General features: G+C 37.1%; 1 protein-coding gene across 1 annotated transcript; it reads left to right on the top strand.

Moving 5' to 3' along the window:
* Positions 1-12140: 12140 nt before the first annotated feature.
* LOC140951287 (ectonucleoside triphosphate diphosphohydrolase 1-like) lies at positions 12141-13421 on the top strand. Its single transcript, XM_073400528.1, has one exon. It carries the CDS (start codon positions 12147-12149, stop codon positions 13419-13421), a length of 1275 nt encoding a protein of 424 aa, XP_073256629.1. The 5' UTR covers positions 12141-12146.
* The last annotated feature ends 1203 nt before the right edge of the window (positions 13422-14624 follow it).

The following is a 14624-nucleotide window of genomic DNA, read 5'->3' as shown; positions in this document are numbered from 1 at the left end:
ACATGGCCGCGCGGAGATACGAAATTTCTCTTCGAGTGTTGAAAAATATTTCACGAGTGAGCGCAGCGAACAAGTGAATTTTTTTTTTCAACACGACAAGAGAAATTTCGTATCTCCAAGCGGCCATGTAATGTTCTATTTATTATATAAACACCATTGAACTACCAAACCATTTCACTTTAACAGTTTTTTGGTGTGAAAGGAGCGATTTATTATGAAGCCATAGCAACGGTGATATTTTCACATGTGAAGATAACATGTAATTTTCACATGTGAAGATATCGACAAGTTTTTGCGCGAAAGCTCGCCTGGTATTTCATTGGTGTTTACATAATAATTCGTTTTTCTGACTCATTATTTCATGGCGTCAATTATGGTTCTATTGAACTAAGGCAAAATCGATTCTCATTTTGACCCCCGATATCAATCCTTTTTAAGAACGCGGTATATAAAACTTTTATTTTAATTTCTCAATCAGCAGAACGTTGGCTTTGAGAAACTTGAGATTGAATTATCAAGTCGAGTTAGGGCCTCAGTATCATTAACACATAGATTTGTTAAACAAACTGACGTTTCTGATTCACTCGAAATTGTTTTAATTTACACAGCATAGTGAATAAAATATTTTCCTATTTAAACATGCTATTTACAGACAATCGTGTGTTTATCAGGTGATCAACCAGTTTCCTTTGCAAAACCGTTTTAAAATGACCATGGAATACTTCAAACTCGCTTTCTTTTCAACTCTTTGTATTTCTGCTTTATTTTGGCAAGTGCATCTCGCCTGTGATGGCGACGAATTCCAAAAATTTCAAGAAAGGGTACAGATGCGAACTTTCAGTGGAAGTAGGATGCATTTAGCCCCGAACGCTTTTGACCACGAACAAATTTTCAGTGTACTGCAGTGTTTGGATATTTGTCTTAGAACTACACATTGCTTCTCTGTTGATATCAATTTGGATCATCCTAGGAAAATATGCAGGATAAATCCTTTTTTCGAAACACGAAAGCATTTTCTTGTGAAGGATGAAAACTGGAAGCACGTTAATATAAGTGCAAACCATTTAAGAAAGGTATGTCCATTTACGTTTTTATTTCATAAAGTGCACGTCACTTTGTTTTCAAAAAAATGGAATTTTTTAAATTCTGTTTCGAAAGACATTTGTACATGGTTTAAGCTGAAAAAAAAAACACTGGGATATATAAACCATCAAAACAATAACAGGAAAATGAAAAGACTGATGTTTCATAAATATTACATCGCCTATTTACTTTGTTTAAAAGCGTATCTACAAATTTACTGTATTTTACGGACGAAATCAGGTGGCAAAAGGTTAACAAGAAGAAGCTTTATTTGGCTTGAAAACATTTCAGAGTACTAATGTAGACACGTTCTCATTCCTGCACTTACACACAATTTTTGATTTTTTTTTTTCTTTTTTTGTTAAGAACTGAACTTATTCGAGTGTATTTACGATATTGTCAGACTTAAACACCCATAGAACGTAAACTTTTCCTGGTTATATCTTTTCTTGAATTATTAGATAATGATAAAAAAGCTTTTACATATAAATAAAATACAATATTTTTCAACAGTTTACTGTATCGAGAAAATTATTCATTTGGTAATTATCGGGAGAAATGGCCATTGTTCTCCGAACATTTACTTAGACCCTGTTTACATGGAGTAGGGGACCTCGGTCTAGTGGGGTAAGTTTCTTTTGTTTTCACGCTCTGGAGGACACAAAACAAAAGAAACTTACCCCACTAGACCGAGGTCCCCTACTCCATGTAAACAGGGTCTTACAGTCAGTGAAAGCTTCTAGGTCTTTCATATCGCTTATTGTTATTCTAAAATGATGAACAGGAATCTTTTTCATTGGTTACCATGAACGCGCGACAGTACTCTTCGTCATGGAGTAGGCAGGTGAAACTAACAATAGTCCAATCTCTATTGTTTTCCCTTTTGTGAGGCCAGATCACACCTTTACGCATTTTCATTACTCCTTACAGATAACTAATGAGTCGAAAATTTTAGTGTCGTTTCCTCGCATTAGAGTTTTGACGGAGCTCTAACTGATTACTCTATGAGTAAGCGGGTGGTAGAGAAAAAGTGGAGTCAAAAAAGATGTCAGTTTGCCTTTAATAAATTATATGTGAACGAAGATAACGCACAACTAGAGTAATCAGTGCGAAGTTTAGAATCGGCCTTTTCGCAAAAAAGAGGGACGTTTAATATAGACAACGATAGCAAGAAATATTTATTGAAAAGTTGTGCCGCGCTCTATAAAGAGAATTGGAGGCTCTATGTAAGTTTTCAGTCGAAAACAGGGTCGAAAATGGTGATATTCGCGCAGATGAAACGGCCAATAACCAATCTGAACCTAGATACGCTTATAACATAACCGAAACTGTATAACTAAGCGTGAATCAGATATCTTGAAAACAATTTTGTCGGAGTAGCAAACGCAAGCAGCAAGTGCTCTGATGTCTTTAAATTTCGCGCGCGACTGGCTTCTCAATGTTGTCTGCTGTTCAACGCGACCCCGTATTGTTTTTTCATGGCAACCATTGTTTCGACTAAGACAATAACTTCACGATCACTCCGACTGCGCGCTAACTTTAAACTTTATATTTTCAAACTTAAAAGTCTGCAACTTAACTTAACCGAGTCAAATTTTCGCGAAAAAGCTATCCACGTGTAGGTAAGGCTTTTGTCTTAAATAATCCGCTCTATAATCTGAAGATTTCTGATTATTTTTGAAGAAATTCGAAGTTTAACTTGGACATGGTCGTTTTCCATACTGAAAATACTGTAAAAAAACTGATTTTCAATGTTAAAAGTCTGCACCCAATTCTCATTTATTTTACTTGAAATTTAGCTGGACATGAGAAATTTCTAGAATTTGATTGGTTTAGAGCAGTGGTATTTCAGCTTAATTTGAAATACCTACATGTGAAAATTACAAACCTTTTGCGGGTGGTAGTATAAACAAATAATAGCATGACTTGTACGTGATATTTGGCATAATACCACTCGTGATATTTCAAAATTGTCTCAAATTTCACTCGCCTAACGGCTCTTGAAATTACGTATAGCAATTTTGAAATATCACTAGTGGTATTTATGCTAAATACCACTACAAATCCTGCTATTACCCATACTAACTTAAAGAATCCGCTCTATAATGTTAAAGAATTCATCTTTTTAAGTAGCGAAATGGCGATTTTCTGTCACTCTGCTGCGACAAAATCGCCCGTTTTCTCTATTATTATGCCACTTTCTTGGTACATTCATGCCTGATCAGCCCACCTCAATGGCTCATTGATATGCATAAATGTCCGACCATTTCTCCCGATGATTTCTTTCTTTCTTTATTTATTCGTATATTTAGTCTATAATTTCCTTTCTTTTCATTTTCTTTCTTCTAACTTCTCCTTCTTCTTCTTCTTCTTCTTCTTCTTCTTCTTCTTAGTTCACGTTATTTGAAGACGTTATTAAACGTAGAAATGTAATTCAAGTCTTTTGATTGAATTGCCTGCGGTTATGATCTCTCTTTCTCGTTACATTGGCGATTTCCAATTTAGTACTAAATTTCAGTATTTTTCTTGAGCTGTTTTTAGCGAAATTCAAGTTTAAATATTTGTTAATTACCTGCACCTTTAGTGTTTTTTTTTTTTTGCGAATTCAACGATAATAATCAGCTATCACAAGAGGCAACTGAACTTAACTGCATTAGAAAACGTCCCGGATAACTAAATTTGAGGCTTCTCAGATCGTGAAAGTCATCAATACTAACTATAAAATGAAAACATCATTATCAAACTAAAATATTGCTGTCTTATTTGTTTATCGACAGATGCTGAGGTCAGCTACCAAAGATTGTGATGGTATGGAAAAAGGTATGATGCTGTTCATATAATGACGTTTTTTCACATCTTAATCCCAAGCATATACTCGTTAAAACAAAGGCTAAGAAAAGATAAAAAGTTAGAAAGTATCGTTTATATAATAGCAAACAAGCAGAAATACAGAATTGTTAGCCCCAGGTACAAGCCATTCTTGTCCCCAGTACTTCATTCAGTATAATCTGGGTAGGTGACCGCAGGCTTAGGGTCCAAGCGGTTCCATCGAAATAGCCAAATGTGCTATTTTTAGAACAACATGCAGCGGGAACCCGCAAATTTGCGTGGCTGTCGTGTGACATTTCAGGAGATGGGCCATCGTCTTTATTGCGACTTTATTTGAGTATTTTCATAAATTTTCAAGTGCTTAAGGTCGCTGGGGAAACCTATCGTATCTCTGAATAAATTCATAAGGTAAAATTTTGCTTGTGCTACATCTTTTACTGTGAAACTCACAAAACCGTGAGCATCAGTAATATTTATGAAATGTTATTGTGTTGCGAGAAATAAGCCAATAACGCGCGAGATAACTAAACCGCAAACAGCAACGGTAATTAGTTCGCGGTTTTGAGGCTTGCTTGCGTATCCTGAACTTTATTGTGATTGGCCAGTACCCAATCAACATTCCTAAAAATTTTCAGTTGTTCACGGTTTTCTAAGTTTTACAGTAAAACGGTTATATCTCGGGCTATTTTAGAGACGATTCCATAAAAATTAACAGAGACATAGTGAAATGATGGAAGTTTAGATAGGAGGGTTGCTTTAATATTAGGTAGATCGCGCTTTACAGAGATGCTTTAAGCCACAGTTGTTCCATATTGGGAAATCGTGATTTTGTGTCCAAGTTTCCCGAAAGAATAGAAGATAATAGCAGTAGCTTGTGGCTGAACCCGGCTGGAATGGACCGATGCATTGCTACGGTGATTAACATGATCAGAATTTCATTCACAGCCCTTATATTCAAAGTTTTTGTTTATGAGGTTATTCTTAAGGTCTTGTCTCAAATTCAAAGGAGGGAATGATGACAGAAATTGAATTTATTCAACTCCTATGGAGGTAATTTCTGTCGCCATTTTGTTTGTTTATCCTTTGCGCAGCGCCCTCCCAAAAATAGGCAGCTGTTTCGCCATTCTTGTGCCCATTTTGTAAATTTTTTGTGATCAGGTCTATATATCCTACGTTCCGCGATATATTCGTTTGCTGTCCTTCACAGTTTAAATGTCAATTTGTTACTTATTTTGGGGCCGTAGGTCTTCTATACATCCAATATGCTTTTAATTTTTGCATGGCTTTGCCCATGTTTCTAAGGTTGGTTTTGTCCATATTAAATTTTCTTTCCGAGACTTCAAAGCGAAACTTGGACTCTTGCCCTCTCAGAGACACGTGTTATGGTGTGTTTATGTGACTGTAGTTGAATGTCAGGGCTCTATAACGGAGTGAGCGGGTAATTTTTTAGCAGGGTTCCCTGTTTGTTCCGCCGTACTGATGAGCCACAAGAAGGACGCAACAGCTGCCAACGTAACGCTACAACCCATTTCTGTTTTTTGGTTCTTTCGGTGTCGTGTTGATGTCTTGCAAAGCTAATTTTCACGTAGTACGATCAGCTTTGAAGAATTCAATGTGTCTACTTTGTATATTCTCGCTGATCAGGTCTTCTATAGATCCTACGTTCTGCGGCATATTCGTTTGCGGTCCCTTGCAGTTTTCTGGAAAAAAAATGCGCGCGCGTGTCACATTAGATGGCACAATTTGGTGCTAAAAAATAGCATATTTTGCATTTTCGATGGAATCAATGCCATTGCTGGAAAAGGGAGCCAAATACGGTCTCCAACCCCAATTATGGCTCCTGATATAATGTTATTATATTATTATTGTTATTATTAATATTGTTATTATTAATATTATCATAAATTGCAAATAGGATTTTATAGTTAGCTTTGTTATCAATAAAGTTTTTATTTATTCATTGTTATTATTATTATTATTATTATTAGTAGTAGTAGTAGTAGTAGTAGTAGTAGTAGTAGTAGTAGTAGTAGTAGTAGTATCCACCAAGAGAAGTGCATCTGCTTATTCGAAAGAATAAATGAGATTATTATTTGCAGCCAAACAAAGTTGGACGACATTGCGCATGAGCAGACCACTATTTGCAGGCAGTTTTTTGCAGGTCACTTGGTGGGCTCTCTGCCAATGAAAAGGAAGAAAAATTTGCATAGAATGATAATCACAACTTATTGCCTGTTAGCATGGAAAAAATGAATATAATAATGCTGATGATCAAAAAACGATGACAATAACTTTCCAAAGCTAAATGTTACAAGACATTTTCACTTATCAATTTTTCTTGTTTCAGACGGCAAAACCAATCAGCCGATACTGTCGACTCAAGCTAGACTGGATTCTTACTGCGCCACGGAGGCCCCTAATTTGGACGGGTGTAAATACAAAAAAGTACATGATGGAAGCTGCGTTGGAAAGTGGACGGCTAAAATTATCAACATGAGATTGTGCTGCGTAGACCTAACACATCCGAGTCAGAACTGTTGTTGCGAAATCCCATTTAATTAGGAACATATGAGGAAAGAAGGATGATACTTTAAGTGACTTTTTAAAAAATAATGCTCTCCCTCCATCTTGGACTAGAAACTGTTAGGGAGTTGCCCAGGGCTAGTTTTTTTATCATTATTATTTGTTTTCAAGATTGCATACGCGATCAATGCACGTCTGAGCTTTTGTTAAAAGAAAAAGCGCCCCTCTCTGCATGCTAAAATGAATAGACCTTGTCATTGTTTTTGATGCCATCTTGACGAGTAGGCAAACGTGTGAGAAGTTACAGTGTTTGTATGAGAATCTAATGTGGAATAATTTCCTTAAAACGGCTGTTCTGAAAAACATATGAATTGTAGACTAAAGCTACAATGCAAAGGATTGTACCAAAACAATTTCGGGTGAGTACCTGTTCTTAAATTTCTCCAGAGGCTTGCTTTAGATTTTCCATATATATGTCTGTAATTTTTCCCGGGACTTTCTTACAGACAAATGTATAGAAAATTTTAAAAAGAGTGGTTCTAGGTCTTCTAGCGCAAGTAACGCCCTCAATTTTTTTTCAGTAGAATCCTTAGGAGTGAAGCTTTAGTTTAAAATTCATTTTTTTCTGTTCAGAACAGCCGTTCTACGGAAATGATTCGAGATTAGCTTTTCATAAAAACCTGTAATTTCTCACTCGTCAAGATGGCGTCGAAAACCGTGACAAGGCTTATTTGGTTTCATAAACTCAACCAATAAAGTCATTTCAATATAAAGAGTCTGAACCAGTCACATTTTGATCCCTACTCCTACGACAGTGCGATTCGTCCTGGCGAAACACTCGAGACAACCGTTTTTTCCATCATTTATAGGCCTTTTGACGTTTACAGCAAACCGGTTTATTTTTAGGCACATTTTAGGGCAATTTTTCCCGCGAAAATGAAATCTCTACCACGTCTAATAACGCATTCGAAGTGTAAGATATCAAAAAGGAAAACATAACGTCATTGAAAGGCAAAATTATCACTTTAGGTCTGTAAGTTTTGCTGAATGGTTTGTGGGACTTAAAAGATGTTCTAACCTCGCGCCAAAACTGTTCTAAAAATAAACTGGTCCGTGAAAATGCCGTGGCACGAGTACATGGAAGTTGCTCACTCCAGGTTATGGGCTCCTGACACGTGTAAAGGTTTGAGCGGAAAACATTGCTGGGTTAGCGACGGGTCCTGTGGTTCTGGTTGAATTTAAAGTTTTGCGATTGAATCTCAGATTTTTGGTCGGCCTATTTTCCTTTATTTATAACTCGTCATCTAGCCGGAGATTACCATGTTCAAAAAACCAAGGTCGACTACTATAACGACGACACTAATGATTGATTTTCAATTTTAATTCATCATGTGATAGCGTTCTTTATCCAAGCAATTTTCAAGGAATCCAGTATAGTACGTATTACAGAAGGGGATCAAGACAAAGAGTAAGATTAAGTTAGCTTAAGTTGTCACATAGTGATCTGTGAGTACTAGGGTTTAGACGAAAGAGTGGTTTAGCGGCAGAAACTCCGTGACCTTTTGCTTGAAATAGTTTCGAAAAAATTTATGGGAATACCGTAGGTTGGCAGTATCGTGAAACACTTAGATTGAATAATATTTATTGTCAAAATAAATGTGATCCTTCCTTCGTTATCAGCAAAACAAAAATAAACAGGATACTTTTGAAAAGGTGATTTATGTATATCAGGAAGAGAAGGGGTGCCAGAACCGATCCTTGAGGTACGCCAGGCACGACACTTGGACTGCATGCCCCAGACTGACACCTGCCAACTTCTGTCGATTTGAAAGTAAAGACACAATCCAGGTCAGAATATGACCCCATATGCTGATAAGAAGCAAGTTTAAGGAGGAGCCATTGATGAGAGACAGAATCAATGCCCTTGGAGAAGTCTAGTAGGATAAGATCGGATTCTAGTTTATCATCAAAATCAGTTTTGGCAAGGTCATGTAAAGTAAGAATCAATTGTAATTCGGAGAACCCTTTGAGGAGGCCATGTTGAAGATCTGAAATCAGTGAGTGCTATTCAAGGTGAGAGTCATTTCATTGTGTTGAAAATGTATAATATGTTCGCTCAATAGTCTTACAGATCGAGAGAACGCATGTCAAGGAGATTAGACGGTAGCTGGCGGGGTCTCAACTGGATCCTTTCTTAAAGATTGGTAATTAAAAGAGCATGTTTCCAGGGACAAGACGCTCATTAGTGTCAAGACAAGACTGGGAAATGATTCGAAGGAGCTCGAGCGATGACGTCACTATCTTAAGTAATCAAAGAAGTTTGACATAATTAGCCTAGAATTTTTTCTTTGAATTTTGCATCAGATTTTGTCCTGATCACCCATCATGTCTTCAAGAGCGTGAACTAGTCTAAAACGGTAGAGAATAATATTTTCGATCCATTTTGGTATGTTGTTACGCGACTTCCGTCTTTCTTTTGTTTATAAAACCATCGTGCATATGCAGCACTGAAGGGAGACCAATACGTTTTCTCACCTATGTTCTCGTGAGATGTTAAAAAGCCTTAAAAATACGATCGTAACTGAGTTAAATTACAGTGAAACCTCTATTAAGCGAGCCTCATATTAAGCGTACCCCCTCTATTAAGCGAACGAATTGCTTGGTGTGTTTCAAACGTTTCTTTCCATATTCTTAGTAAAACAGCCCTTTATTTAGCGGACACCTCTACTAAACGGACACCAGCGAAGGTCCTGCTGATGTCCGCCTAAAACAAGTTTGTACTTTTGCTTGTACACAAATTAAAGAAGTTTCATGACAGGTTTAAACATAAAAATAATTTTGACGATCATTTACTGCTCATTTCTCTAATCAAACAAAAAGTCAGCTTGGAGCAGACTTTTGTGGTTCAAAATCTTTCTCTTACAACTTCTTTGTTAAGTCAGCTGCGGTTGTGATGTCAGCCAAGTATATCACAATGATAGGTCAGTACAAAGCCTGCATACAATTTATACACTGTTGATCAACTTTATTGTCCAACTATAATCGATTCTTTTGAGAAAACTTGCATGGGTTTTTGTTGCTTCTCTGCTTTTTTGAGCTGCAAAATCCTAAACATTAAATGTACAACATGACAATTATGATTATTAAGAACTGAAACATTGAATAATGCAATTCTAGAGCTCGATTGGCTTCGCCATCATGGTATATGAGATGATCATAGCCCACTCGTCCAAAGAAAACAGAATTGAAAACAAAGCCTATGCAATTAGAGTCTATTACCGATTCATGTATCTAACATTTCCTCGGAACCAAGAAAGTTATTTTTTTGGAAATTTATTTAACTATCTATAGGCCTAATTCTCTTTTAAATGAAGTATAGTATAGGTGATGATAATTAAAAACCGTTAGGCCACATTTTGCCATGACTACACCATAGTTAACAGAGCATGTACAGAGTGCCATAGTTGTCTACACTTGTTTGTGATATATGACACGTTTTTGTTAGCTTTCATGGTGACTGACTGTGCGCAAAGTTCAATACCCTTAACGTTAGAACGTCAAAAAACCTTATAGCCAAGAGGGAAAATTTCATTACTGTATACAATCATGTTTACTTCTTTAAATTTAAAATCATAACCTTCAATTCTTCAGTTTTCGATCTTATTCCATAATTCGAACCCAATTTTCAAGATTTTAAAAAGCGTCAAAGTAAGTTGTGAAGAAACATTTAATGTGTCCAAGAACAGTGCTGGCAATATTTAATAATACCGAGTCATTTTAAATCGAATGAATTCTAGGCGATAAGCAAAGTAGCTGAAAATCTAAAGACTACTGCTAAGCCTTTATAGCCAGAAAGTCCTAGTAAATTCAGCTGGTTGCGTTTGCACGTTAAATGTTTTGAATAGGTATTACAAGTCTATTTCAATTTTGGCCAACTTGAGTTCGCGATCGAAATTAGCCAATAGCGTCTCCGGTGCATGTCAATCGACACTAATAACAAAATTCTTTTCGGCATTAGGTGTTTAAGCACGCCACGTGGCAGCAAATTATAATTAACTGCTCAGTGAAAAGAAAACATTGGGGAAAAGGAGCAGAACGTCAGTACTAATGTTGTATAGTCAAGCTGTCTAACCTTGTTGTAGCCCCCGGAGACAAAAAAGGTGAGCAGAGCGCGTTTTAAAGTGAAAATCATTGCTCTTTGATGTTTGTTCTGTTTTTGTTGTTGTTTTTCAAGTTTTTATCATCCAGGTCGTTTCAATGGTTATTGGCTTGGGAAAAGAAACAGAATACACCCTTTTAAATATCTGACACTTGCTTTCAGGAAAGGATGCCTTTGTAACTTGGTGTCCATACACTCACCAAATTTCTACTGCGTGGCCGTCTCCAGGTCTCATTTAAGAACATTTCTATTTATCTGTTTTTTCGATTTATATAACTTATTTAGTTGGCCCAGGTAATAAAGTCTCTCTTTCTTTTACTATGCCGCGCGACTGGGTTCATTTAAAGCGAAACAGTTTACGCCCACGACTGTGAGCAATTTATATTCTGGCGGTTTAAATGAGAAAGCTTCAGTTTGTTTTAAGCAAAACGGGCTTTTTTCGCACTGGAGATTAAATTTACCAACCTTTTTGTGACAATCAATCTGGAGTTTCATATAAGCATCCAAGAAAATCGATAGATTAAACTGAAATGAACTGTTAAACGTGATTCGTTTTTTTTTTTAATTTCTTCGAAAGCCTGTACGTTTAGCAATAACTTTGAAATCGATAAGAAGGAGTGGAAATTTTAAGTTTTTCTGTCGACGGAGTTGTAGCAAAGTGCTGTAACCGCTAAATACAGTTACCATAGTACATCTTGATATTTTAGAAAAATGGCTCACTTAAATTATAAAACTTGTTTAGCTTTAATTGGGTGTCTCAGAGCGGTCCATTCTCTTTTTGTTCTTATTTTGAATAACTGGTCACCTGTTTATCAAAACCATATAATTATACCAGTTCTCAAGTACAGTATTGCCTTTATGGAGTGTAATTTTTCGTTTCACATACATGTAAGAAAGGTCCCAGCACTTCATTATCGCAAACGGATGTATTGTATAATGGGTGGGTCTTAAGCATTTTACGCTTTCCTCCTTAGACCAATTCGGCTGAGGAGAAGGCTGAACTAAGAATTTTCACCTTTTATGTTTGTGGAGGAACCAAAAATTAACCCTCCAAAAAATCCCACGGCGAATTTCCGAGCCTTAAAAATTTCCAGAAAGCATTAAATGATATAACATAAAAAATGAAAACATTAGAAATCATCATATTATTTAAAGTTACTTTTCCACATCTGGTAGCCAATCTAACAACACTTGAGACACCAATACTCAAAAGTCCCTATCTGAATCAAGCCACGCACCCAGAGGAAAATACCTGCCAAATTTTCCTGCCCAAAAAATCCCGCGATCGAAATTCTCAACCTTCGCCACCCCCCCCCCCCCCCCCAAAAAAAAACCCTTCGATCATTCCCGTCACTTGAAATTCGGAGTACATCCCCTCTCTCCCTTGGTCAAAATCGGTATAAGGTGTGATCATGTATTGAAAATACTCATGGACATAACTACATTCTACATTGCATGTTACTGTTTGCATGATTTTTCACTCTCCATTGACGCCACAAATGCCGTTATTGTCAACCTCTTTATCATCTTCGTCTTCAAACACTAATCCTTAATGTCTTTCGCGATTCAGGTAGAAATGGTTCCAAACAGATTTCTCCTTCTGCTTGTGATTGGTACAACAAAACTGCTGACATGTTATGGTATCCCCGTACAACGCCGTAACCAGATGACTGCAGGGCAGGATGCAGCTAGATATGCCATTGTTTTAGATGCCGGTTCCACCAAAACCAAGCTTACTGTGTACAAGATCGCTGCTAATGCACCACCGTTAGACGTCAAAGATATTCAGTTACTTGGTGGTTCCAAAGTAAAGCCTGGACTCGCTTCCTTTGCTGGTAACCCGAGTGTGGTTGATGGTTATCTGAAGCCCTTGCTGGAGTCAGCAATGAAGATCGTCCCGGCAGACAAACGCCACTCTACTCCAATCTTCTTATTTGCCACAGCAGGAATGCGACTATTGACGAAACAACAATCCGACGCCATAATGAAAGAAGTCAAAAAAGTATTTAATGATAAAACAAAATGTCCCTTTACTTTTAACCCTGAAACAGATGCAAAGGTAATTTCGGGTGCGTTCGAGGGGATATGCGCTTGGATTTCTCTCAATTTTCTTAAGGGCAGATTTATCCCCGAAAATTCTGAGTCAACGTTTGGCATACTCGAGGTAGGCGGGGCTTCCCATCAAAATGCTTTTGAGAACCCTTCGAAAGAAACCATTTCTTTGACCGTAGGAAGAAAAACGTATCATCTCTTTGCTAGGAGTTATCTAGGGTATGGGTTAGACGAAGCTCGTAAACAATATTTCGAGACTCTCGCACGAAATCCAACGGTAAATGGAGTTCTTCAAAGTCCTTGTCATCACAACGGTTTTCAAGATCAAATTTCCATCAATGGTGGAATGTTTACCATCAGAGGGACGGCACAAGTAAAAGAGTGTCGTTCGATAATTCAACAAACCTTTTTCTGCAAAAGTCCCAATTGCCCATTTTATGACCAGCCTAAATTACACGGGGATTTTTTTGGTTTCTCGGGGATATTTTATGCGGCATATGGAACGGGCATGATAAATTGCTGGCATTGTACCAAACCCTTATCACCAGCTATGTATGATGTGAGCTCTCAACACTTCTGCGCCAAAAAATACCAAGAAGTTGGCAGTGACCCTTACGCCAAAAACAACTGCTTTTCCAGCAATTTTGTCTTTGAGCTTTTGTCACAGGGCTATGGGTTGCCTATCAATAAACCAATAGAAATAGGAAACCAAGTGGAAGGGTTCGATATGGGATGGACTTTGGGTGCAATGTTGTACAACTTGAAACTGTTATAGAGCAGATAAGTTGAGCTTTCAAGTTGCAGTGCAAAGAGTGGTGGTATAACGTTAGCGCGTAAAGCTGAATTAAAAAGAAAAAATGATTAAATGTGGCCATGACAATGTTTGATATTTTTTTTTTATCATACATGGGCGGTCTGGAAATCTTTTGGGAATGCTTGTTTAGGGTGGCCATGGGGATTCAGAATTTTGACATCTTTCAAACCTTACAAACCTTACTGCCTTACAAGTTATCAATAATCTTAAAACTCTAAGGTCATATAAAACGGTAGTTAATTACGAGAATTATAGTTTTTGTATATTAAAAAAAAGATTTCCAAAAGGGTTTCAAAATTGTTTGTTCATTTGTTAAAGTAGACCAAAATATTTGCAAAAAACGTCAACAAGAGCACCTCAATGTATAATAACCAAATCCCTTCTTATAATTAGATAAAGTTATCCCCATGGACTTTGCCGTGAGGGAACACGTTTTAAAAATGAATGAAACTACTATGAGGCAAAATAGCATTTCAAAAGCGCTTCGGTTTCTAAAGGTAACGGCCAAAAATCAGGATTGACCTCTGTTATGCTGAATTTCTAACTTGATTAAAGCCTCACTCTAAAATATCTCTATATCGCTCTCATAGATTTCGCTCTAACTTCACAAACATTAAGGCACCTGTTAGACAAAAATCTCCCGTGAACAAATTTGGGAAAAAAAGAAAGTTAATTCCCAGCGTCGCTATGACACTGGCTCCGATGATAGTAACCCTGATCATATCAAATTTTCGTTACAGCTGTGGTGGTATTTTTTCCAAATCTCTGTTAATGGCGACGTAGTTTATGCTCAAACTTGGGAGGTATTGACCCCGAAAAATCCCATCAATCGAGCCACCCTTAGCCGTCGAAACGTTTCAATGTATAGTTTAAAGCTCACTATTTCAGCTGATCTACACGGACTTCTGGTTCCTGAAGAATGAAATGTCTTTTCTTTTTTTTTTTCAACCTGGTCTTAATTTTACTGGTCGCTCCCTGGTCTGATGCTATTTTCCCGCCTTTCATTTATCGATTGCTTTTATATAATCTATAATTGAACAGCATATCAGTGCTAGTCATATCCCACCTCGGTGCTGTTTATTTTTCTCAGAATCCGTACCACTCTTATAGAAAACTGAAACGAAAAAGTTATCATAACCAAAAAGTAAGTATATAATGTCTCGT

The sequence above is a fragment of the Porites lutea genome, chromosome 10 (genome assembly GCF_958299795.1).
Source record: "Porites lutea chromosome 10, jaPorLute2.1, whole genome shotgun sequence".
NCBI classification, from domain to species: domain Eukaryota; kingdom Metazoa; phylum Cnidaria; class Anthozoa; order Scleractinia; family Poritidae; genus Porites; species Porites lutea.
The sequence above is the reverse complement of the archived record's forward strand: the minus strand, read 5'-3'. Positions and strand labels throughout refer to the sequence as shown.